The 26,990-nt window shown below is 32.7% G+C and overlaps 1 protein-coding gene across 1 annotated transcript in view; it reads left to right on the top strand.

Moving 5' to 3' along the window:
* Window positions 1–26,258, top strand: part of LOC132712715 (uncharacterized) — a 34,571-nt gene extending 8,313 nt beyond the window's left edge. The window contains exons 5-10 of the mRNA XM_060695136.1: window positions 363–572; window positions 10,418–10,621; window positions 11,582–11,809; window positions 15,610–15,828; window positions 16,149–16,373; window positions 23,318–26,258. Coding sequence (XP_060551119.1) covers window positions 363–572; window positions 10,418–10,621; window positions 11,582–11,809; window positions 15,610–15,828; window positions 16,149–16,373; window positions 23,318–23,571 — 1,340 coding nt within the window. The 3' untranslated portion in view covers window positions 23,572–26,258. The remainder of the gene's footprint in view (window positions 1–362; window positions 573–10,417; window positions 10,622–11,581; window positions 11,810–15,609; window positions 15,829–16,148; window positions 16,374–23,317) is intronic.
* Window positions 26,259–26,990: the final 732 nt, after the last annotated feature.

The raw sequence follows: 26,990 nt of genomic DNA, 5'->3' as shown, positions 1-26,990 counted from the left end.
TTGGAATTAAATTAACGGAAGCTAATCATAAATATGGTCAACTTCTGCATGCTAATTTTCAAGACGCTACCCGAAAGTTCGCAAAGTGTCGAGTTCTACTTTAACAATTTGACATTTACAAGTAGAAATGTATACAATGTGCACACAAAAGTTCTAAAATAACCTTTAATTAACTGAACCATAACACTCCCACTACACCTCAATGTATCTCTGTAGAAAAAATAACTCCTTGTATATAAAAATATAAACCAAGAAGATAAAAGTTATGATTATTCTGATTAACAAAATTATTTTTTTACATGTATTGTATCGTGATTGCAATATAAAGATATCTCTAATGATTAAAACATATTGTATTACAGGTTTCGATTTAGGAATGAAAATGGAATTAGTTGAAGCTATGTATAAGACGTCGGAAAAAATCTCAAGCGAACAGAAAGCTAAACTTAGAGTCGTGTATGAATTGTCAAAAGATGACGTGATAAATGCCTGCATAGACGCTGACGAAGGGTTGATTTTGCTTGGTATAGAATGCAAGGAATCAATAGCGGAAAATAAACCGAACACTTCTGGTATACACACTTAGCTCATTATGAAAACAAAGCACATGCATTGTCTAAAAATTTACATAATAGCGGGTTATTGCACCTTTTTATCCCCCGCCGAAAAGGCGGCGGGGGATATAGAAATAGTCTCCGTCCGTCCGACCTTCCGTGCTTCCGTCCGTGCTTCCGTCCGTCCGTCCTTCCGTCCGACATTTTTGTCCGGAGCATATCTCTAAAAGTATTTGAGTAATCAACTTGAAACTTCATAGGTGGATAGACCTCATTGAGAAGGAGTGCAGTGTACAAGAATGATAACTCTACCCTGCATAATTTTTGAGATATTGCCCTTTGTTATTTTTCAAAATTGATTTTTGTCCAGAGCATAACTCCAAAAGCCTATGAAATATCAACATGAAACTTCATAGGTGCATAGATCTCACTCAGGAGGTGTGCAGTGCTTAAGAATGATAACTCTACCTTTCATAATTTTTGAGTTATTGCCCTTTGTTATTTTTCATACTTAATTTTTCACCTGAGTGGAGCATAACTCAAAAAATGTTTGACATATCAACATGAAATGTCATAGGTGGATAGATTTTATTGAGGAAGAATGCTGTGCACAAGAATGATAACTCTTCCCTGTACAATTTTTGAGTTATTGCCCTTTGTTCTTTTTCATACTATTTTGTCCGGAGCTTATCTCAAAAAAGTATTTGAGGTATCAACTTGAAACTTCATAGGTGGATGTATCTCATTGAGGAAGAGTGCAGTGCACAAGAATGATAACTCTACCCTGCATAACTGTTTAGTTATTGCCCTTTTTTATTTTTCAAAATTAATTTTTGTCCAGAGCATAACTCAAAAGGCCTTTGAGATATCATTATGAAACTTCATAGGTGCATAGATCTAACTCAGGAGGTGTGCAGTGCACAAGAATGATAACTGTACCTTTTATAATTTTTGAGTTATTGCCCTTCGTTATTTTTCATACTTAATTTTTCAATTCAATTTTTTTCTCAAAAAGTATTTGAGGTATCAACTTGAAACTTCATAGGTGGATAGATTTTACTGAGGAGGGATGCAGCACACAAGAATGACAACCTACCCTGCATTATTTTTCAGTTATTGCCCTTTGTTATTTTCAGCCATCAGTAATGACCTAGGTTTCAAATCTGTAATTACTATAGCCATCAGTTTTCATTACCAAAAGACCTCTTAAAATGGAATTATTCTGCTGTACTACATATACATTCTTCCAATGAGCAAACACATTCGGCGGGGGATGGCCATGTTGACATGGCTCTTGTTAGCTTTATAGCCCGAGCCCGAAGCGCGAGATATTAAATGATTTCGACGGATTCTAAAAAGATAAATGCACAAGAAAGGAGTATTAGCGAAATTCTTGCGTTAAAGTGTACGAAGTCTGGTTCTGTAATCTGCCTTTCGATATCATTTTTGTATAAAGAAATTGATGCCGTCATGCTTTTCACAACCGTCATTGCTTTAAGCTATTTTACATACCTGTGTCACCCATATAAAACCCCAGGGCGGCGTTCTCACTGAATCCAAAGAAAAATTCAGAACACCGAGGTGAGCGCAGTAAGATCGCAAGCATCGCGGCATTATCGCAGTGGCATCTCCTACAACGCAACAGGAGCGCCGAAGAAACGCGCAGAAGGAACGCCAAATGAACGCCGTGATTAGCAACGGCGCGTGTACGGAGATTGTGCGTCGTCTCTTCCGCGCTTATACTGCGTGTGTACGGCGCTTTTACGGAGCTTTATTTTTCTCAAACGCTCTTACTGCGACTTCGTGGCACTGTTACGGGAACCTTTGCGCTCATAAGGCGTACTTACTGTATTAATCTGAAATTGCAGAATACAGTTCAGTAGAATCCCTACTTAAGACTACACAGGAATTAAGACCACCCGTCTATTGAGATAAATCTTTAAAAGAACGGAATTTTCTGTTCTTTATTTTAATGGTCACATGATCCACAATTAAGACCCCCACATATCAACTTTTAAGATCATCAGTTCCAGTCTCAATCCATTGTTTTATTTATATTACCCGACTATTGAGACAGCTGATATTCCAGTCAATACCTATTCAGATCTATTCATCTGCCTGAATTCTCTAAAGCATGTCACTTGATGAAAAAAGGTGTTAAAACTCTTGTGACTGGACAATCGTATAAAGATGAGAAAAGAAACTTCCGCGTGGTTAAATGTTACTTTCTGCACATTTATTTTGTGAAGATTTTTTTTAATTAATAAGTTTATTAATACATGAAACAAGACGTATAAAACTTCTTTAAAAGTCTCTTCTCTTAAAAATATTTTATGATTAATATCTCCAGATTTATGCACGAATTAGGATAAATATTATAACATCAGATTATAGTAATATTTGAAGGTAAGAATATAATTCTTTAAACATGTTTATGCATAATAATTCAAAAAGAGTGGTCATGAAATATACATGCCTTAATAATTATATCTACCATTATGACCACCCGCAATTAAGAACACTTAAGTCAAGACCCTTTGGTGGTCTTTATAGAGGGTTTTCACTGTTTATATTAAACGTGTTTGCAAGTTTTTCCGATTATGTGGCCCCAGCTTTGCCGTGTGCAAAATGCGCAGCGCTTTTAAGTTTGGGAACCACATAATCGGATAGCTTCGTTCATAGCCGTCTGGTCCATTGAATTTATCGAAAGTTTTTGTCGTTGAAAAAAAACGGCGAGAATATTGATGTTTATTTCGGCTGTTGCGTTGTTTATATTACCGTTGAAGTTTAAAATTGACCATCATCGTGAAGAATTATATCTTCTGTGTCGATGGACCAAAGGATTATGTGAAAATATTGGAAATGGATTAAAATACATGGTGATTATGACGGTAGGGGTGCGGATTTTTTCCGGCGAACATTTTTATCTTGTGTATTATTATAGATGTTGAAATATGATTTTTTTCAAAACGGCATATATTAAGATTTTTTGATATATATGATCAGTACATGTCCTGGGATTGACAAATATGCATTTTTTTTTGGATTTTAAAGGCGTTTTGAGCTCCAAACCCCAAGCGTCTGTGGAAAAAGCCAACATATACGGGTTACTTTTGTCGGCGTCCCCTTAAGCTTGTCCAGAGCGTAAGTCAGTCATTATAAGTCGGATTGACTGCATGCTTCTTATAATGACCCGAAGTGCAATGCACAAGAATTGGTACTCTGCACTTCTTAATTTTTGAGTTATTGCCCTTTGTTAATTTTCATACTTTATTTCGGTCCGGGCCATTTCTCCTAATGTATAAAAGCTTTGGACTTGAAACTTCAAAGGATGATAGATCTCATTAAGAAGAAGTGCAGTGCCTAAGAACCGTTACTATGCATTTCTTATTTTTTGAGTTATTGCCCTTTGTTTATTTTCATACTTTATTTTTGTCCATGCCATTTCTCCTAAAGTATAAAAGCTATCGACTTGAAACTTCATAGGATGATATATCCGGGCTTATAATTTCTCATAAATTATAAAAGCTATGGACTTATAAATTCATAGGATGATAGATCTTATTGATAACAAGTTTAGTGCACAGAAACTGCTGTTCTGCACTCCTTTTTTGAGTTATTGCCCTTAGTTATTTTCTATGTTTCATTTTTGTCCTAGCCATTTCTCCTAAACTATATTGTTCACAAGGCGACACATCCCTCTCGTGGAGGAGTTCTAGTTTTAATAAACTTGAACAGGGAAGCTTAGGCGCATTACCGGGGCATCCCCGGGACAATACCGGCATCACCCGTAGCTCAACCGTGGTGAAACCAGTGATGGTTGGGATGGATGGTGATGAAACCGTTTGTAGGCGGGTCTCGAAGGGATCAACCAGGAATACACCGGGTTAGCATCTGCACTTAACTGTATATAGCCTGTGTTATATTGGGTACTAAAAGACAGGAATGCACCTGGCCTTGGCTTTGCCAGAGATGTGTAAACGCAATTTGATTTTTTTGAAAAACAACATGGAATACTCCGGTTCAACAGTTTGAGACACAGTAGTAATACCGTGGCCATTACCAGGACAGTGTAAATGGAGCTTTAATGGCTTAATTTGACAGCCCAATTATAAGTTTAAACCAAGTCTGAGCTGGCTTATATTTTTTTCTATTATAGAGTAATGGGAATATTGTTAAGGTTGGCTAAGCCTGTATGTTGTAATTACATGTACATGTAACTTTGGGACAGATTTACTGAATGAATTTATTGATGTGACGTCTTATTTATATGTTGGAGGGACACTGGTTTCAATATTCAGTTCTAGAGCAGAATCAATCCCACTTCAGACTTTTAACAGAGTAGGTGTTTTCTTGCACTCTTGTATAAGACTAAATTTTTTGGTGGCTGAGTTGGTAATTAACATACGTACCTGATGTATATTGGGTTTTTTTTTTTCAATGCGTGTTAATTGAAAATTAATTTACCGGTTTTTAAAAGCTATCTAACCGTATATGTCATGGGTAAGAGGTGTTCACTTTTAAGCTCTTAAAAGGTGTAAGCGGCCGGACAGCTCGAATTACGCACATTTCGGACCATGGACTTTTCGGACCAGATTTTTTGGTCATTTTGGACCAGATTTTTGGACATATCGGACCTTGTGATGGTCATTTCGGATCATGATGGGGACAATTCTAACCAGAACATATATTCCTTTTAATATGTAATTATTTGTTTTTTCAGGATGTATTTACAATATTTTCTAATAATAAATACAACAAATATTTGACATTTTTATGTTTTATGATGCAGTAATGACCTGTCCGACGAGATTTTCACATTTTCTGACAAGCTTATATTACCATTGTTTTGACTATCCATGTAAAATATTTATATCATAATTCATTTATGTATTTCTGAACGTTTGCAATGTTTTAATATTAAAAAAATAAAATAAAAATAATAGCCATGAAAGTTGATCATATCATAATAAATTGTCTGCAAACGTGTGTCATTAAAACATTTCTAGTTTGTTTTTTAAATTTCTTCATTTATAGTGCAAAATATATAAAATCTAAATCGGGATAGGTGTAAAATCTTCCTATGGTGTCTCATATATTCTAAAGTTACACTTTAGTTTATAGAATAATTGATGCATAATATATAAAAAAAAGATATTTATTCTGGTCCGAAATGTCCAACACATGGTCCGAAATGTCCAAAACAGTGGTCCGAAGTGTCTAACGCATGATCCGAAATGTCCAACACATGGTCCGAAATATCCAAAAATCTGGTCCGAAATGTCCCTTAATATGGTCCGAAGTGTCCCAAAATGTGGTCCGAAATGTCTGGTTCGAAACGTCCATGGTTTGAAATGTCCTATTACCGACAGCTCAGTCGGTAGAGACGCAGTGTGGTAATCTGAGGGTCACGAGTTAGGGTCCCTTTGACTGCCATATGGCTAAGAATTTAATTCACATTGCTCTGTAACCCTGGGAAATTCGAGAAAATATTTGAATATTTGCATAATATATAGCAGGGAAGTACGGTTTAGAACTGTTCAGTATTTAGGGGAATAAAGTGTAAGCGGCCGAATACCTCAGCGGGAAGAACTGCGATAAACACTGGTTAATGTACATGGCTTCGAGTCCCTACCAGGCTGTTACATATCAATAAAAAATATGTTAATAAGAAAAAGAAATAAGAAAAATGGTAAGGAATTGTCTAAATTTAATATCACCCTAAATAGGATTCGGACAGTCTGTCTAAAAATGTATTCCGGTGTGAATATCGTGCGTCGATGTCCGGTGTTCATGATACTTCATCATAGGGTCTCAAACTAGATCGAATGTTAGAGTTAACAACGCTAAATTTATGTTATTTATAGAAAATATTTTACTTGAAAAAAAAAACGACAAAAAACTGTCAAATATTATCATATAAAGTAGCTTAGACTATATGTTCTAAACTAATAACAGAAGCAGACGCACGTTATTTACACATTCTGGACCAAACGATAAATGGACACATGCGCACGCTAAACGATAGCAAACGCACACTCTCAAACGCACGATAAACGAAAAACAATACACGGAAAACGATAAGGCGTTAAACGAAATACGCTAAGCGATATACGCACGCTAAAACGCACGCAAAATGAAAACGTTTCTAAACCTTTATTAAAAAATCTTTTCACGTGTAAAATGTCTTTGAACATTACATTCCTAAGTTTCTATATTTGCAATTAAGAACTTAAATTGTCTGTTTTTTTAATAATTTCATTTTTCTTGCGCAATTCTCTAAAATGTGAGACTTGGTTTTTCTATATGCGTTTCACAATAAACATTCACCATACCAGGTTGTAAAATAACTTAATTTGGTCCTTAAATCGGTTTTTACCACAACATCAAACTTCATTCAGAATTCATGTCTAGTTATTGTGAGCAAAATTCTGAGTTTCCTTTAGATATAAGCAAGAAAATGTTTTATTACCCCCGCCGAAAAGACGGTGGAGGATATAGAATTAGTCTCCATCCGTCCGTCTGTCCTTCCGTCCGTCCGTCTACATTATTGTCCAGAGCATATCTCAAAAAGTATCAATTTGAAACTTCATAGGTGGAGATATCAACTTGAAACTTCATTGGTGGATAAATCATATTTAGGAAAAGTGCAGTGCACAAGAATGATAAATCTACCCTGCATATTTTTTCATTATTGCCCTTTGTTATTCTTCAATCTCATTTTTTGTCCAGAGCATAACTCAAAAAGCCTTTGAGATATCAACATGAACTTTCAAAAGTGGATAGATCTCACTCAGGAGGTATGCAGTGCAAAAGAGTGATAACTCTACCCTTCATAATTTTTGAGTTATTGCCCTTTGTTATTTTCCACACTAAATTTTTCCCCTGAGTGGAGCATATCTCTGAAAAAGTCTTTGAAATGTCAACATGAAACTTCATAGGTGGATAGATCTTTTTGAGGAGGAATATTGTGCGCAAGAATGATAAATCTATCCTTTATAATGTTTTAGTTATTGCCATTTGTTATTTTTCATACTTTTTGTCCGGAGCTTATCTCAAAAAGAGTGAGAGGTAACAACTTGAAACTTCATAGGTGGATAGATCTTATTGGGGAGCAGTGCAGCACACTAGAATGATAACCTACCGTGCACTGTTTTTTCAGTTATTGCACTTTGTTATTTTTCATACTTTATTTTTGTCCAGGGTATAACTACAAAAGCATTTGAGATATCAACATGAAACTTCATAGGTGGATAGATCTTACTCAGGAGGTATGCAGTGCAAAAGAGTGATAACTCTACCCTTCATAATTTTTGAGTTATTGCCCTTTGTTATAATATACTAAATGTTTCACCTGAGTGGAGCATACTTCTGAAAAAGTCTTTGAAATGACAACATGAAACTTCATAGGTGGATAGATCTTATTGGGGAGGAATGTTGTGCGCAAGAATGATACCCTTTATATTTTGTTAGTTATTGCCATTTGTTATTTTTCATACTTTTTGTCCGAAACTTATCTCAAAAAGGTGTTGGAGGTATCAACTTGAAACTTCATAGGTGGATAGATCTCATTGATGAGGAGTGCAGCGCACAAGACATTTAACCTACCGTGCATTATTTTTCAGTTATTGCCCTTTGTTATTTTTCATACTTAACTTTGTCCAGAGCATAACTACAAAAGCCTTTGAGATATCAACATGAACCTTCATAGGTGTATAAATCTCACTCAAGAGGTATGCAGTACACAAGAAAGATAATTATTCTACTCTACTACATAAACATGGCTCTTGTAACAAGTTACATTATGATATTTAAAAACCTTCTGAACAAGTTATCATGTCAATTCAACACAATGCTATTTGGAGATACCTTATCAATATATTTAACTGTTTTTTGTTGTTGTTTTTTGTGGGGGGATGGGTGTTTTGTTTTTCGCCGTGACACTCATATTGCTGCATTTCCCAGCAATTTTTTACTTGTCTATAATAACCTCTGAAACAATACGGATTGCCAGTAGTTCTACCACGTGGTTTCAGATGTAAACAGAAACACAGATAATGTAACACGAATGCATTTATTTCACATCTAATGTCTGTTCCGGTACTCTTATGCTTGAAAATATGTCTGACAACAATTTGAAATTTAAATATGCCCACTGATGTTCAATTTTAAACAAATCCGACTATATGTTAACAGGTCAACAGGTCAACAGGTCGGTTTCTTCAGCCATAAATAAATATATCAATAATGTATTGTTTTCTTTTGTACCTATGAAGTCACTTATTTCAGGTGGACTTTTACTACATATATTGAAAATAAACTTGTCAACAACTCCCAACATTTAATTACTATTTGTTTACATGTTTAGTTTCTTAGCGTAGGTTTGACCGAAATACCGCATCCGTTCTGTTTATTGATACTATTGTGTTCCAGGTCCTTATCCGAAGACTGACGGAAAGGGCCGAGTAGTTGCGATTGTGACAAACATATAACTTTTGCATTAAGTAGTTACATATCCTTTCTCAAAAACTGAATTAATAATCAATTTAAAATTAAATTATTATCGCCTATTACAAATGCCAAGGTTTATATTATTAAATAAACTGTCAACACCTTCATATAAGTATTGTCACATTTTTTTTACCAAAATACACATACAAAAATATCCCTTTTATCATTAACACCATATGGAGCAAAGTTTATTTCATCACCATCCATATTTGAATACTTATTTACCTCCTTTAAACTTCTTAAAAAAGTCAAAACTGAGAAAATAGCAACTTTTTACAACATCCGTTTACGGATTAACTTTAAACTGCCATTGTTCCCGCTGATAAGTAAGTTTCCACACGACAAGTTCATGACGCAGTATTTATAATAACATTATTAAAATAAACATCATCTGAAATTGCTAATTTTGTTATTTTATAGACATTTTATTGGAATATGATACTAAAGAAATCACGGGAGAGAATTACGCCATTTGTTACCCAAACAAACAAGATGACGGATGCAGTCGAAAAATAAGTGTTTCCCCTTTTTCTCCGAAATACGTGATGTTCCGGTGTAATGGTACATATAATAGCCTTGTCCATAATTGTCCGGGCTCAAAGGATTTTATTTAGTGATGTTTCGTCCCATACTTTATCTGAAATGCGCGTAACCAGATTTGAAGCGAGATAATTTTCCGCCGGTTTGATCGTGATAACGTACTGCTTTTTCTCTCAAATTCACTGTTTCTTTTACATACACATGCATGCATATTAACTGAAACCACTGACTTTAAAAAGTTGTAATATGTTGTCATCTAAGCATGCATGCTGATTCTGGCTAGATTTACGGGTATAGATATTAATATCGAGGCATTTCCGGAAATGATAACGTATGACGCACAAAATATCAGTGATAACGTATGGTGCATTTTTCTGCTTAGTGGATTTTCTGTATATCAGTCATTTTTGAATAGAGTGTTCATTTGGAAAATATTTTATACAGACTACCAACAAGTATTCCTTAATTTCGGTATTGCAATGAATCTATATAATGTGTGCGAGAAAAAAAAATAAAAGAAGGAAAGACCTAGACATGCCTCCGCCATCAGTGATTCTCCCCCGTGGAATAGAAATAAATCAATATAAGAATAATACTTTTTCTTGGGTGAATCTTGTCAATTACGTCCTGTACTGTAAAAATGGTAAGCGAGCACTTTATCAGCAAATATTTGTAGATATTTTAGGAGGATAATTTTATTTCGCATTCAGAAATTTTAAATGCAATTGTACATTTTGTACGGAAGATGATACAGCACGAAAGCAGCTATAATCTTAATTGCAATACCTTTAGTCTTTTGAAACATGTTTTAGATGACATACTTGCTCGATGTGGACAAACGATTGGTTTAGATCTTCTAAGTTTGTACAATACATTTGTACAAGAGGTTAAAGAAGAAAAGAAACAACAAGAAAAAATACAGATTCACAAGCAGCTTATTCGGCATCTTGAGCATAAATCGAAGACACCTCAAGAGATAGTCATCATGTTCGCAGAAACTCTTACATTCAAACAAGGTTGCATGATTTTTTTTCTAATTTAAGTCATATAGCCATTCAAACTGTTTAGTTTGTGTTCGAGCACGAAAGACAAAATATCATATAGAATTACAAATGTTTTGATATATAAGGCGTAATTAAGCTGAAAAGTTATTTTTTCCCTTGCAGTTTAAAGTTAAACAAATTGTAATGTTTTTTTCTTATAATTGACTTAATTTATACTTAATCTTGTAAGCAATCGTACCATGTAGTTTGTAAATTAAATTATATAATGTCGTATAAAAGTTCATCATTGCAAGATGCCAAAGAGTTTGAATGGCATTTTTAATAATTTTTTTCCGACTATCTATTTGAATTAAAGAATGATTCAAATAAAGACTTAAATATCGGATGTTGTACGAGAGTGATACATTATCACATGTATGTTGATAACTTATACATCATAGACCTATGTACCCTTTCACCTCATATGGAATTTTAATCGGCCTTTGTTTATTTTTCAATATGGGTATTCTTAAATCATTAGCATAGTTCTCTGGTCAGGTCTTATTTATCTCTATTTTATTCATATGCATAGCATGTTTTAGGCACATAGGAACCTAGACTGAAAGAATATCTCAACGAAGAATACATGAAGATACTATACAAAAATTATAAATGATACTAAATAAAGAAGGATGTCAAAACGATAGAATCAGGAGATTTCCATTTGTTTATGTTTTTCTCTCTTTTTGGAGGGGGCTGGGGCGGGAGGGGATGGATTTATATACATTACTAATTATACCGCGCCGAACGATATAATGAGTATGCCTAAAAAGTGTTTGCACAAATGAATAAGTTAATTCATAGTTTACTAAAGGAAGTCACCTTGTATTCAGGACATAATTTATTCACTTATTTACTGATGTACAATTATAAGATCATTATGTAGTGCTGAGCAATTATAATTTGTATATTATAATTATATCATTATTACAGGTGCATTTCAGCAGACCAAGATTGATCCCAGTTCAATAGCTAATATTGTACAAAAATTCAAAGGGCTGTATATGTTACTGACTGAAAGTGAGCGTGAGGAGCTTTCAAGTATGCTTGTCTCAGAGGATGTCGATGCAATTAGTAAAAGTATTGAGTTAGACAAGTCTCTTCTGATTTCTGGATTGATGTTCCAAAAAATGGAAAGTTTGGAGAAGTTTATAAATCCAGGTAAAACTGAATATTGTATAATTTTAACTATGAAGTTGTGTTCTATATCACTTAAGATATTCCTGCATACTTTACCCATTTTCAACATTTATTTGTCAATTAATTTTATCAATTAATGTCACTTGAGATGCCGATTGCGTGTGATTGCATTATGGAAGATAATTCATGAAAAAAGTGTATTCTTCTCTCTGTTTAATGTGTCATGCTTAATTTTTAGCTCGACTATTCGATAAGAATAAGTAGAGCAATACTAGTCACCAGAGCGTCAGCATTTTGACAGAATTATGTCCCTTTTTCGACTTAGAATGAACGTTAAAGATTTGAAACACCTCAAATATGTTCAAAGTCCATTTATATGTGGCAGTGAAATTTTGCACACATGTTCACCGACATGCCTCCAATGTGTACACAGCGGGAGGTAACTCTATCAAGCAGATTGACAGAATTTTGTTCCTTTTTTACTTAGAATTTATGTAAAAGTTTTTTTTGACACCTCAAATATTTACAAAGTCCATTAACATATGGCTTTGAAACTTAGCACACTTGTTGACCATAATGCACCCAATCTGAAGACAAGAGGAGGTAACTCTATAAAGCATCTATACAGAATTTTACCCATTTTACGACTTAGCAATATATTAAAGTTTGCATACCACCTCATATATTTTTATATTCCGCTGACATCTGACTTTAAATCAAGTTGAAATTTTATACACTTCTTTGAGACCATAATAGGACTCTTTCCAAGGCCTATAACTGTACATTGATTTTAAGAAAAAATCGACCAATTTGTTAAATAAGAAAATCATCAATGCTCTTTTATTATCAAGCACTAAGAATAGTCGAGCGTGCTTTCCTACCGACAGCTCTTGTTTAATTGCATATATTGTAAATGTCTACCAATAACAACTTGGTTTTTCATGTGCTGTTCTTGGTATAGACAGTTGTTTTCATGCCACTACAAACTTATATCTTGCAATTGTAATATCATTGCTGTTTCATGTTAGAAAAGGTTAAAAGCCATGATACTTTCTATACGATTTGAAGGAAATTTATCACTATAGCAGTTCGCACCATTTCTGATATGAAGCAGTACGAATTGCAATTCTAAACATAGAACTTTAAGATTATCAGTATAGCATTACGCAACAGTTCAACAGCATTAAGCTTAATTAAATATAGCCGGGAACCTACGATTGCTTGGTGGCCCGAACAGTGCAAACGTTTTCATCGCTTCTCAATTACTCCCTTCGTCTTCTTTGACTATATGTATTCTATTGTGATTACTGTATAACTTAACTACGCGTTGATTACCGAAATCAATCGTGTTAAGGTAAACAAAAAATTGTCTTAAATCAAGAGGAGCAGATTCGATTTTTTTTTCAAAGTGTATTTGTACAACCCCTTCAGTGATGACGGCCGTGTTGTAATCTGAAAATTGGATAATTTAACGCATCTTAGGTCATACATTTGGGCGCTTCATACGAATTCGAACACATTTATGGATGAAAGTTTACAATACAAAAAAATCAGTATATTTAACTCCTATAGACCCTCTACTTAAGCGATAACAGTCAGGGATGAGTTACTTCCCTTACCAGATGTGACATAAATGGGGGATAAAGCAATGCAGGCCGCATAGAATGTTAGCTTATTGAAAAGTTTAATGCCGAAAAATACTGATCGTTCAATTAAGACATGTAAAAATGTACGCATGCATACAGAGATTCAATATCAAGACAATAGAAAAAATACAAAAACAAAGATTGAGATTAATTCTCTATACGGAGTTAAACAGCGAAATTTCAAACTGAATATTTCTTTTAGATCTCGATTTTCTCTAATGCCAGTAACTAAATCAAATTTTAATATTTTTACCTATACACACTGAAATTGCCTATTAAATTTAAGTTTTCTGTGTTATTTTCTGTCATTTAGAAAATTCCGGCGTATTTATGACAAACATGAAAATAAGATTGCCAATGTCTTTTAATGATTGTTTTTCAAGCTTTAATAGAACAATAACAGACTGCATTCTGTCATTACTTACTGAATTATCATTATGCCGTATAAAACATTTTTAAAGAACCAGTGAAGGATATAATTTTATAAATATTCCGGAAAGAACGAAAACCATGTGGCATTGACTTTAATAATTTTAGATTCGCAACAGACGATAATAAGATAATTTTGATATTAAAAATCTATTCTTATAGTATTCTTATAAAAATAAAGACATTTTCCCAGTAACTAATTTCATAAATAGATAGATGTGTATATATAAGCGCCACTCGGCCGTAACATATAAATTAACAGGGTGCATATGTTATATATACAAGCGGCACTTGACTGTGATATCATAAATCACCAGGGTGCATTTTTTAGAGTTATAACATAACATTAGATTACGTCACTTTTGTTAGTTGTCAAAATATTTATGGTGGATCATCTTTGAGTCTTTATTGGTCATGCCTGACTGATTTGATAATCGATCCAGAGTCCTACCAACTGGCACAGTCAAAAAGACGTAAAATTATAATTCAGTTAATAACAATTTTCTGTGAACGTGTTTCACAACTTGACTTTTGTGATTTTTTTAAAATTATTTGATAAGCATAGTATGAATTAAAAAGTATCAAGTTGAAAATATTACTTTACCAGCTTAAATATATTGGTGTGATGAACGATTTTTTGAGAGTGCATTTTTTGCCGACACAAATAGGATAAAGTCATGTACATTCAAAAGGATTTTTACTTTTTATGCCTTTACATTTTTTTGATTGTTATTACAAAGATTTATATCGTAGTTTTTCTTTGTCTTAGTAATGCTTAAATCAAAATGATTTTTAATAAACCAGTATCTTGCAATTAATTATTACGCAGCCGTTTTTCGAAACTACAGAATCCTTACATTTTTGAAACACAAAATATCTTTTAGGTATTTATATATAATTAGCAGAGACATACATAGATTATCTATATCTTTGGTATTAGCAAGTTAGTACGATTTAACTGCCTGGTAAAATTTTCATTATTAAGAATGTAACGAAAATTGTAATCATGCTCAGTTACCCAGCAATATGGTCTACTATCGTAAAACAAATCGTTAACATTATTATAGTAAACATTTTTATTCATTTCACCATCTTTTGTATGTAATATATTATTCAATTACACACAATTTTGACAAATTTAATCTGCCAATCTAACAAGAGAAACGATTAAGATCTTTATATCCCTCTGTTATTGTACTAAATCGTATCGGCATTGACCAACATATCCCCCAAGGGCGACAACTTGAATACGGTCTTAAATGAAAGGGTCTATACTCTGGTGACTTTTATTCCTTGTTAATGTAAAACATTTATCTTAATATTTAAAATGAATTAGTCCATAATGAAAGGTCTTTTCTACAAGAAATAATTGTGTTGATAGCATTTAGTTTTATACGTGACAAGAACACAAACAAGGAATAATTTTTAAGTTATTGGTAAGTATAAATATGTATATAGCAGATAATAAATCGTTCTAGAATAAAACAATAATAAGTCAATTTCAAATCGCTAAGAATGTTGTCAACATTTTTGTTCAAGCAATATGTTATGAGAATACCAATACCGGTATTTGTTACTTCTTATCCAATTATATGTTTATAAGTATTAAACTTCGTAAGTTACAATTACAAAAACACTTAACTGAGCTAAGATAATGGCGCTGCATTTAACTCGGTATTCAATGTTTCAGCTAAATATAGTATCTTAAGGTTCTTTTTCTTTACATTTTCTTATTACATATGAAAGAAAAGTTCGTGATTGAAATACAAGAACGGCTAAAAAGAAAAGATCTGTTGCGGTTATGTCAAGAATTGAAGGAAGACGAAGACGAACAGCTTAAGCAGATTAAGAATTATGAAGAGAAAAGGTTAAAAGAGACCATATTGCTTCAAGACCTCAAGTCAAATAGAAATACAGCTGAGGATGTTCTTCTACAAAAATTGACCTATTTTACATTCAAACTAGGTAAAAAGAATTTCAAATTGTATTAAGATGCTTGAAGTATTATTGATGTAGCGTCTGATTATTTTTAGATAAACAATGAAGGCCAACACAATACTTGTCTTTTTATTTTCTCATAATTGTTTCATTAAATTTCATATTGTCTATGCCTCATGTTGGTAGTTTCTGGAAGATAGCATTCCATAAATCACATTCTATTGCAGTTCAATAGAATAATTACTTTTTCGAGATCATTTTATAATATGCTTAAACTATCATTATCCATATATGAATGATATTGTATGCAACATCATTTCAATTGATGTATTTTTAATTGCATACAGTTGAAAGTGCTGATATCAATGCTGGCTCATTCTTTCCCAAATTGACAAAACTGTTGCGTGACATAAGTTCACAGTTCACCGAGGCCGAATGCAGTCGTCTTGTTCGAAAAATGCAATGGGGTGATAATGATGTGATAAGAGAATGTATTCGAGCAAACAGGAGTCTCCTCATACAAGGTCTATGGCAAAAAGAGATAGAAAATCTACAAGGAGTACCGAATATAGGTATTGTGTTATTAAGGCATTTTTATAGAGTGCACAATAAGCACATCTATTCATTACCTTTTTAGAAAAATAAGTAGATAACTTAATAGAAATGAAGTAAAATATATTATTATTTATATTACGTTAGTGAACTTTTGAGGAGTAAGGAAAATTCTATAAATGTAGCTAATATAGTTCTGGAAAATAAAATCTTTATAAGCTTATCTCACACTCCAGGTGCAATAGTTTTCTGTATGCATTCAAGCACATTCGCAACATCCACTCCTCTATTAACAACTATAAATTTCATAAAGACACAATATATTGAAAACAATATTGTAAGTGTACCCACGGAGTCGAAACATGTGAATCATATTTGTCAATGAATGGAATCGTTCCACTTAATACCCATAACTGAATTTTAACTGCTCATTAGAATTCTTTTATTCGCTAAAGGATGCAAGAGAAATAAGTAATGATTACGCAAACCGCAACCGGACATCATATTGATGCATATTTATCCATGTTTTATGTTCCAAAAACCGCTGTTATTATGACATACTCATCGTTTATAGTTTTGTTAATATTTTTTGATTTGGATCTATCAAAATTTAAGTCTTCGCCAATCTCCAGACTATATTCAGATTCAAGCTAAAATGTGTCGTAAAGCTATTTCCCCCGCATGCAACCAAAGTTCAAGAAAGACATCTCTGTCAAAAATCATTGGACCAAAACCAAATTTGAATTTCACTTGTATTTTCTGGTTAAATATGTGTACATGCGATTTCAATCTTATACAAACATTTCCACGAAAGTAAGTGAGGAAACTTTCATTTCTATAACTAAAGTTATTGAAACATGACCAAATTCGAACTTGTCATGTGCATTTCTATGACATATCCTTATCTTAAATTTGAATGAAATGTGTACAACTGGGGAGATAATTGACGGAAACTGAAAATTCCTCTTTTTCTAAAGTTTAACCCTTTCCCTCATGAGCATATTGTGAAAAATGGCCGTTTTCACTGTAGAGCCTCCTGTTAAGTTCAAACTGCTATGAAACTATGACAAATGCTTTAATACTAATCAAACTTGGCACAAACGTTGACTGGAACATTGTCTTTGTAACGACATGCTCAGTCTTAAATTTCCTGTTACCATGGCAACGAGGGGACATCTCAAAATTGCCAAAAATCACTATTTACCTCGATTTGTTCCATCAAAATTTATTTCAAGTGCTGAAACTTTTCAAGGGATTGAGATAGAGTCAAAGGCTTTTCAGCATTGGTTACACGTTACCTTATGATCGACCTGGGGTCATTTTTAGCCTCTCACAAGTCCAAAATTTTGTTGGCAATGAGGGGGACTCAGCCCCCCTTCAAACCCCCCAAACAGAAGGGGGCACATCCCCCTTCTGGCAGCCCCCTGATGTATCTTTTGGATGGGGGACGGCGCCGAAAAAGTGCTCACTTTCTTGAGCAACATTTCTCAAACGAAAACATGTGTTTGGGGCCCAAATAGGACATTTTTTTCACTATTTCAGGCCTAAAAAGGGGGGGGGGGGTCGAAAGTGCGTTGTTTCGCGTATATATGAGGTAAAGGGTTAACAAAAATGACGAAAAACTTTGGAATCACCCAAAATCTAGTTTTTCCAAGTTAACATAACTATGTCAAAAATCATCGAACCTTGACCAAATTCGATTTTGACCTGCGCATTTGTATGACAAATCTGTATGAAAATTTGACTTGGGGAGATAAAGAACGGAAATTAAAAAATTCTTTTTTTTTTCAAAGTTAAAGAGGCAGAACTCTGTCAAAAATCATCGAACCATGACCAAATTCAAACTTAACATTTGCATTCCTTTGTCGAAATTTATATGTTTAATTTGAATTGAATGTATTTAATTGTTGGGGGAGACAATGAACGGAAACTGAAAGTTTTTTAAATTAATTTTCAAAGTTAAAGGGGTACAAAAATAATTGAACCATGACCAAATTCTAATTTGACTTGCGCATTCCCTTACTTTAGCTCTGGCGATTATCTTGTTCAGCAAAGCGGATTCATTTTAGCCTTTTTTGGAGGAGATCATCTAAGGGTCATTCCTGTTTAGTTGCAACACTATTGGTGTGGCAGGGTGTTAGGAAGAGATTTCGTTTAAGTAAAATGTTAACGACGGATGACAGACGTAGGACGCGAGGGTATTACAATAGTACACCTTGTGCACATTGTTCTCAAGTAAGCTAATATTTAAAGGAGGTGCACACGATTGTTAACAATATGAGTTAAATGGGACAACCTTCATTGGCAGAATTACTAGTTTCACAGAACTTTCCTTTTCATATGAAAAGTCATTGTCTTACTTTTACGAAATTTATCCTTTTTTTACTCAGCCAAAGATGGAAAAACATTGTCCCTAATGTTTAAATAGTATTTTATTTCGTACATTAAAGCCAATGTCTGAAATAAAAATTGTGGTCACTATGCTTCTTATTATGTAATTTGCCCCTAAATTTGTGTTTATTTAACCCGTTTTGATAATTTTCAGGAGAAGAAATCCGAAATAAATCATATTTACAGTTAGTCCGCATCTTCATCTTCAAAATATTAAAACTGACACTTTCTGTTTTAGACATAAAACAAACTTTCTATCTTACATCCACTTAACAGATATTTTACTTAAAGTTTGAATGAGATAGATAAACTTACATTATTTCCCTAATTTGAAAAATAATACACCTCCGTTTTTCCGAGCAAATGTTCATTTTGCCAGCATATAATCTTTCAATCCATCAAAATTGCTACAGTGTTATTAGCAAATACAAGTTTTCTTCGTTGAAAGTTTAATTACGTCCGAACTAGAAGTACACGTTTCGTCCTGTGACAGGACGGGTACGCTTCAGTCAATGTAGTAATTTGCCAGGAATCCGACACTCGTGTCTTATTTATATAATGGTTTACCATGATGCCTTGATCATTGATTAATTTTATCCCGATTGAACGTTTTATAATAAAGCAAATGGCCAACAATAAAACATCAAATTTGAGAATAAACGTAGTAAAAAAGATATTTAAGGTATCAGACCATATCTAACCAAAATAAAAGAGCACATGTGTGACCTTGCTTTACTATATAAAAGGCTGTTATTTAAGTTTTTGAAAGCAGAACTTTGTCCGCACAGCACTAATCAAATCATATCAAAATTAAAATAAAAAAGATTAAAAGTTGAATTTCGTCAAAAACGAACTTGTTTCCTAGTTTCTTAAAGTCAACAAGTGGATAGATTGAAAAATTCAGACAGTGCAATGCAACAGCTCTTACACCGATGTGTTTTTCCAAATGCAATACAGTTCCCCTTTTGGTGGAGACAACTCATCTTAACGAATGATTTTCTTTTAACATTGGTTCCACGAAATAAAATCTCAGTAAACTACAGACAATTGCACAGTTCATTGTATACGGAGATAAGAAAACATTGTTTTTCTATATGAAGAAAATGAAAAGAAAAATGTTTACAACAAAGACAGAAATTTAAAATTGGCCATGAAGTGTAAAGCTGATATATGTAAATATTTTATGTACTTGCATTTTATAAACCACTTGCAAAATAAATCGTGTCATTCCGCAGTAAATCATGCGTCTTATTCAAAGTCATGTACAAGTAAAAAATTGCTGGCAAATGCAGCAATGTGATTGTCACGGCGAAAAACAAAAAAAGAAAGAGAAAAAACACCCCCGACAAAAACAAAAAACACAACAGTTAAGTATAATGATAAGGTATCTCCAAATAGCATTGCGCTGAATTGACATGTTAACTTGTTAAGAAGGTTTTTAAGTATTATAATGTAACTTGTTACAAGAGCCAAGTACATGTATTTGTAGTAAAGCAGTTATTTATCATTCTTGTGTACTGTACACCACTTGAGTGAGATCTATCCAAGAAGTTTAATGTTGATATCTCAAAGACTTTATTAGTTATGACCTGGACAAAAATTAAGTATGAAAAATAACATTGTGCAATAACTGAAAAATAATGCACGATTTGTTATCATTCTTATATGCTGCATTCCTCCTAAATGAAATCTATCCACCTGAAGTTTCAAGTTGTAACCTCGAACACCTTTTGAGATAAGCTCCGGACAAAACGTATAAAACATAACAAAAGGCAATAACTCAACAATTATAACGGATAGAGTTATCATTCTTGTGCACATCATTCTTTGTTAATAAGATCTATTCACCTATAAAGTTTCATGTTGACATCTCAAAGACTTTTTGACTTATGCTCCACTCAGGTGAAAAAATAAGAATGAAAAATAACAAAGGGCAATAACTAAAAAATTATGAAGTGTGGGGCTATCACTCTTGCGCACTGCAACCGCCTGAGTAAGATCTATCTACCTATGAAGGTTCATGTTGATATCTCAAAGACTTTTGTAGTTATACTCTTGACAAAAATTAAGTATGAAACATAACAAAAGGCAATTACTGAAAAATAATGCACGGTTTGTTATTATTCTTATGTGCTGCACTCCTCCTCAATGAAAATTATCCGCCTATGAAGTTTCAAGTTGTTACCTCGAACACTTTTTGAGACATGCTCCGGACAAAAAAGTATGAAAAATAAAAAATGGCAGTAACTAAGAAATTAAAAAGGGTAGAGTTATCATTCTTTCGCACATCATTACTCCTCACAAAGTCTATCCACCTATGAAGTTTCATATTGACATCTCAATTTTTTTGAGTTAATTTATACTCCACTCAGGTGAAAATTAAGTATAAAAAACAAAGGGCAATAACTCAAAATTAGGAAAGGTAGAGTTATCACTAAGTGAGATGTAACCACCTTTGAAGTTTTATGTTGATATCTTAAAGGCTTTTTTTAGTTATGCTCTGGACAAAAATTAAGTTTGAAAAATCACAAATGAAGTTTCAAGTTGATACTTTTTGAGATATGCTCCGGACAAAAAAATGTGGACGGACGGAGACTAATTCTATATCCCCCTCGCATTTTCGGCGGGGGATAATAAAACATTTTCCTGCTCATATCTAAAGGAAACTCAGAATTTTGCCCACAATAATGAGACATGAATTCTGAATGAAGTTTGATGTTGTGGTAAAGACTGATTTACGGACAAAATTAAATTATTGTACAACCTGGTAGGGTGAATGTTTATTGTGAAAATGTTTATTATGGAAAACCAAGTCTCAGTTTAGAGAAAAAATGTGTTATTGCGAAGAAAAATGAAATTATTCAAAAAAAAAAAATTAAAGCTTTTAACTGCAAATATAGAAACTTAGAAATGTAATGTTCAAAATACATTTTACACGTGAAAAGATTTACTCCGACATGAGAACACATAAGTCCAACTTTGTCGTCCTTTCTTGTTTTCGCATTTTCATATTTTGAGGCGAAGATGCGAAAATACGACATAGCGTAAATCAGCCACCATACATAATCATTTAACTGGTCATTGTGCTTATACTGCCATGTTAACTGGCGAATTTCTCAAGCGTGTCGAAAGGATGAGCGGAAATGTGTTAATATAAATTACTGATATTTCGTGTGTTGATAAAATACTGTTTAGATTCTATATGGGTTTGAAAAAAAACTGTTTCTATGTAACTTTTCACGGAAATGGGCTGTACAATGATTGCGTAAAAATCAATAAAATGTCGGCTGTAGAAATCGAAAGGTATTTTGTCACGTGACTTGCGCCCATGCTACCGAGAAATACCCATCACAATATCACGGCGTTGAGACGCCGTGAAATAAAGACGGACATAGCCCTATCTTTCTTTAGCGAGGGTACGAGCATTTCCCGAGGGGCGGTTACAACGGTTAAAATAATAACATTGACAAATTGACAAACTGCTGAATGTCAACTGTCTAGCTCGGGATTTGTGAATTGAACGTTTTACTGATTTTCTGGCTCAACATTTATTTTGAAATTATATTTGAAATAACGAATATCGAATGTTCAACATTAAATACTGAATAAAGATTGTTGATTGATTTGCAAAGTTAGATGGCCTTTCATGTTAAGGCCATCAAATTAACTTATTACTGGGGTCAATAAGATTTTTAGCCTTTTAAATTGAAACTCAAATTTTATAAGGTCAGCATGATGCTGTACATATCCAGAAAAAAAACAAGATTTTTAAAAGAACAAGAATAAATCAACACATTGTGAAAAGTTGATATAAAGATTTACATAACATAAATACATGACTTTTATAAAATAGAGAAATACAGAATCTCTACAGACAACATTGAAAATGTTGCAGGCTCGGTTTGATTGAGTCTGTGCTTGGACAGTAGTGGTAACTAACAGCTGCTGTCTATCATCTCTAGCATCAGCTTTAGCAGAGCGGGTAATGGTGAAGTTTAAATTTATAAATATCTATCGCATACGGCGGTTATCATCGCCCTTAACGAAGAAACAATGGAAGGAATTGAATAAAATGGAATTTTGATAGATAGGGCATCAGTGGTTATAAAATGGTGCAAAAGCGAGATTGGTACCGTGACCGAAATATATTTTATCCGAATAAATATCTAGTTGAACCATACTTAGATCTGCGCAATCTGAATATTCATTAAAAACCAATATTATTATGTTTACTAAATAAATATATAAAACTTATAGCCATTTTGATTTTAAAAAAATGCAATACTTTAAATAGCACATACGGTATGGCGATTTTTGTCTTGTGCTAGGCGTACTTTACAATCAACGCCGGGAACCAGGATAAGTAGTAAACCGGCAAATGAGTTCAGTTCGTATAAAAAGAAGTATAATAGTTTTGTTTATAAATTACTACGAGCGTATGTATCATAGTAAGTGAAAAAATCAATTATCAATCATTGGGAAATCTCAAAATATCTAACCCAATGATTCATCATATCTATGAACGTGTTTAATTAATGTATTTTTTGTGAATTTCATACGTTGTTTGTTTTAGATACATTTATTTCAACCATTTGCAAGGAAGTTGGAAGAATCGATATTTACAATCAATTCGAGGAAAGCGGACTTTTTTTACTTATCGATGATAAATTTGTTAATCACGTCTTTGAAAAGGCCGTTGGATATTTCGGGAGCCAACCTTATGTAGGCATACATGAAAAGCAGCCATTTGCAGATGAAGCGGGAGCAACATGCGCATCCGGTAACAAAAGTTCTCTTGGATCTACATCCTTAGGAACATCTTACTAAGTGTTTTAATACAAATGTAAAGTGAAGTTAGAAATAAATATGTAACATATATGACTCATATTACAATGTAACAATGAATTAAAAAAAACACGTTTTTGGAACTCAAAATATATTTAACAAAATTCTAATTGGGAAAATGGTTTGCACTTAATTTACTAGACACGTATTTATAATCATATATTTGACATAAGGTTTTGATTTGCAGATAAAACTTAACTGTTCAACTAAATTGCGATACCTTGCTGAATTATTATGACGAGTGAATAGATTTTGTACTTACTTATAAATAATAAGGAATAGTTACGGCATCTCATTGAAACAGTCATTGTCTATGTACCGAGTCTGAAAGATTGATCTAAAAATATGAATAATTTGTTTTAAGTGAAATAATGAAAATATTTTTTTAAATGCTTTAATTACAATGTTTGTATCACTGAAGGGAAATGGTATCTAAAAAAATTATTTTGAGTGGTAATCTAAATGCTACATTTTGGCAATAAATGTTGTAGAAACATTAAGATTAAAGATTAGCACAGAAAGAGATATCGTCCTGTATTAAAATGTTGGTTTGACTTCCAGGTTTTTAATAATGCAAATGTCTCTGAATATTTAAGTTTCGAACTTTTAAGGACTTCTGATTCATAGAAGCTGGGAAGCTATTAATTAAATAGTTCCATGATTTTATATTTATTATTTACTGTAGCATGCTTTAGATTTGTATGAGTTATGCCCTCCTTCATGTTAATATGAATTGTTGGAATATTGACCTTTTATTCGTTGCTTCATAGCCTTATCAAATTTAAAATTTTATGTAAAAGAAAGTTTATTTACATGTACCATACTTGAAATATGTGTTGGTTAGTTATTGCAAATGTCTCCTACCACTTGGAGCGTGAATGTTTTGGTGAGGCATCGAAATTTGATTGAAGACCCAACGTGTAAGGCAGCAAGTTTGCATTCTTTATTTTCTAATACGCTTGCTCAGACGAAAATAAATAATTAATTGATTCTCATTAAATTGGCCAATATCGAAACGTACAGAAATAAATTGAAACAAAAATCATGTAATGAACGTTGCCTTTCATTACTCCATAACTCTGAATGAAGGCATTTTCTTTTAAATATAACAGAAAAGATAGCTCCATCAAAATGAGCTTTTGGTTTTTGAAAGTTTACTTGATAAATATATCAGTTTACTCAGTCAAATTGTAGGAATGGGTGGATTCGAGTGGAAAATGAAAAACAAGTGAACGAAGCAATGCAATAACATTGTGTAAGTTGAAACGCCTTCCTTTTCTTTATGTAGAAATCTGATACGCTTAGTTTGATGCAAGAAACTACCGTGCTTTTATCACATTTTAAACACAAAATTAGTGCTGTTTCAATATTTGCGGTGCTATCTTAGTCTTACAAAAGAATGTATTATTGTGAATACATGCATTATTCGGGTGTTTTTGTTTTTCATTAAAAAACAAAAATAGCAGGTATGCATGCATGTGACTACACAGTTTAGCACCAAGGGAGAAACAGTATTTGAACATTGAATCTCTATTTAGGCTATTTAACTCCCTTAGACCATTGATACTTGACGCACGTGTAGAATGAAAATAGCTGTATTATATATGTATATATATATATTTACTATAATTTGTATAAATTATTCTGCTATAACATGCGTACGACATAACTAGCAAATCAAAAAGATACAGATGTGAAATATATTTGATTTTATTTGTTTATATTTAGGCTTTCTCTTTAATGGGATATTTCACACAATTACACAAGCCATTTGCTTTTAATAAAACAAATTGTTGTCATTATAAAACCACTGATAAAATTTTTGAATACAGTAAGATATAGTTACAAAAAATACAAATTCCATTAAGTTTGAATAAATTAATGTATAAATCATAAAATGCAAGAGACTGCTGATTTCACTCATTAAATGATAATGAGAAACTGTTCTATATTATAATTCCATTAACTACTCTTATTATTTCGTTTTGGAAAAGAGCAGTACAAATGAAAATAATCACTTTATAAATTCACTCACATGTCTTAAAACGTGTCTTGTGAAACATGTATAAAACATAAAATGTTAGAAACCTCTGATTTCACTCATTAAATGATAATGAGAAACTGTTATATATTGTAATTCCATTTACTACTCTTATAATTTCGTTTTGGAAAAGAGCAGTACAAATGAAAATAATCACTTTATAAATTCACTCACATGTCTTAAAATGTGTCTTGTGAAACATGTCTAAAACATAAAATGTTAGAGACTGCTGATTTCACTCATTAAATGATAATGAGAAACTGTAATATATTATAATTCCATTTACTACTCTTATAATTTCGTTTTGGAAAAGAGCAGTACAAATGGAAATAATCACTTTATAAATTCACTCACATGTCTTAAAATGTGTCTTGTGAAACATGTATAAAACATAAAATGTTAGAGACTGCTGATTTCACTCATTAAATGATAATGAGAAACTGTTATATATTATAACTCCATAAACTACTCTTATAATTTCGTTTTGGAAAAGAGCAGTACAAATGGTAATAGTCACTTAACCCTTCCCCCATGAGCATATTGTGAAAAATGGCCATTTTCACTGAAAAGCCCCATTTTTATATATTATAATTCCATTACTTACTCTTATCATTTTGTTTTGTATATATTATAATTCAATTTACTACTCTTATCATTTCGTTTTGGGAAAGAGCAGTACAAATGGAAATAATCACTTTATAAATTCACTCACATGTCTTAAAATGTGTCTTGTGAAACATGTATAAAACATAAAATGTTAGAGACTGCTGATTTCACTCATTAAATGATAATGAGAAACTGTTATATATTATAACTCCATAAACTACTCTTATAATTTCGTTTTGGAAAAGAGCAGTACAAATGGTAATAGTCACTTAACCCTTCCCCCATGAGCATATTGTGAAAAATGGCCATTTTCACTGAAAAGCCCCATTTTTATATATTATAATTCCATTACTTACTCTTATCATTTTGTTTTGTATATATTATAATTCCATTTACTACTCTTATCATTTCGTTTTGGGAAAGAGCAGTACAAATGGAAATAATCACTTTGTAAAAATCACATGTCTAAAAACGTGTCTTGTGAAACATGTATAAAACATAAAATGCAAGAAACTACTTATTTCATTCGTTAAATGATAATGAGAACTTGTTAATTATTATAATTTCATTAACTACTCTTATCATTTCGTTTTGTATATATTATTCACTCACATGTCTTTTGAAACATGTATAAAACATAAAATGTTAGTGACTACTGATTTCATTCATTAAATGATAATGAGAAACTGTTATATATTATAACTCCATAAACTACTCTTATAATTTCGTTTTGGAAAAGAGCAGTACAAATGGT

This window comes from Ruditapes philippinarum, unplaced genomic scaffold (assembly GCF_026571515.1).
Source record: "Ruditapes philippinarum isolate M1 unplaced genomic scaffold, ASM2657151v2 ctg6734_1_1_1_1, whole genome shotgun sequence".
Taxonomy (NCBI): domain Eukaryota; kingdom Metazoa; phylum Mollusca; class Bivalvia; order Venerida; family Veneridae; genus Ruditapes; species Ruditapes philippinarum.
The sequence above is the reverse complement of the archived record's forward strand: the minus strand, read 5'-3'. Positions and strand labels throughout refer to the sequence as shown.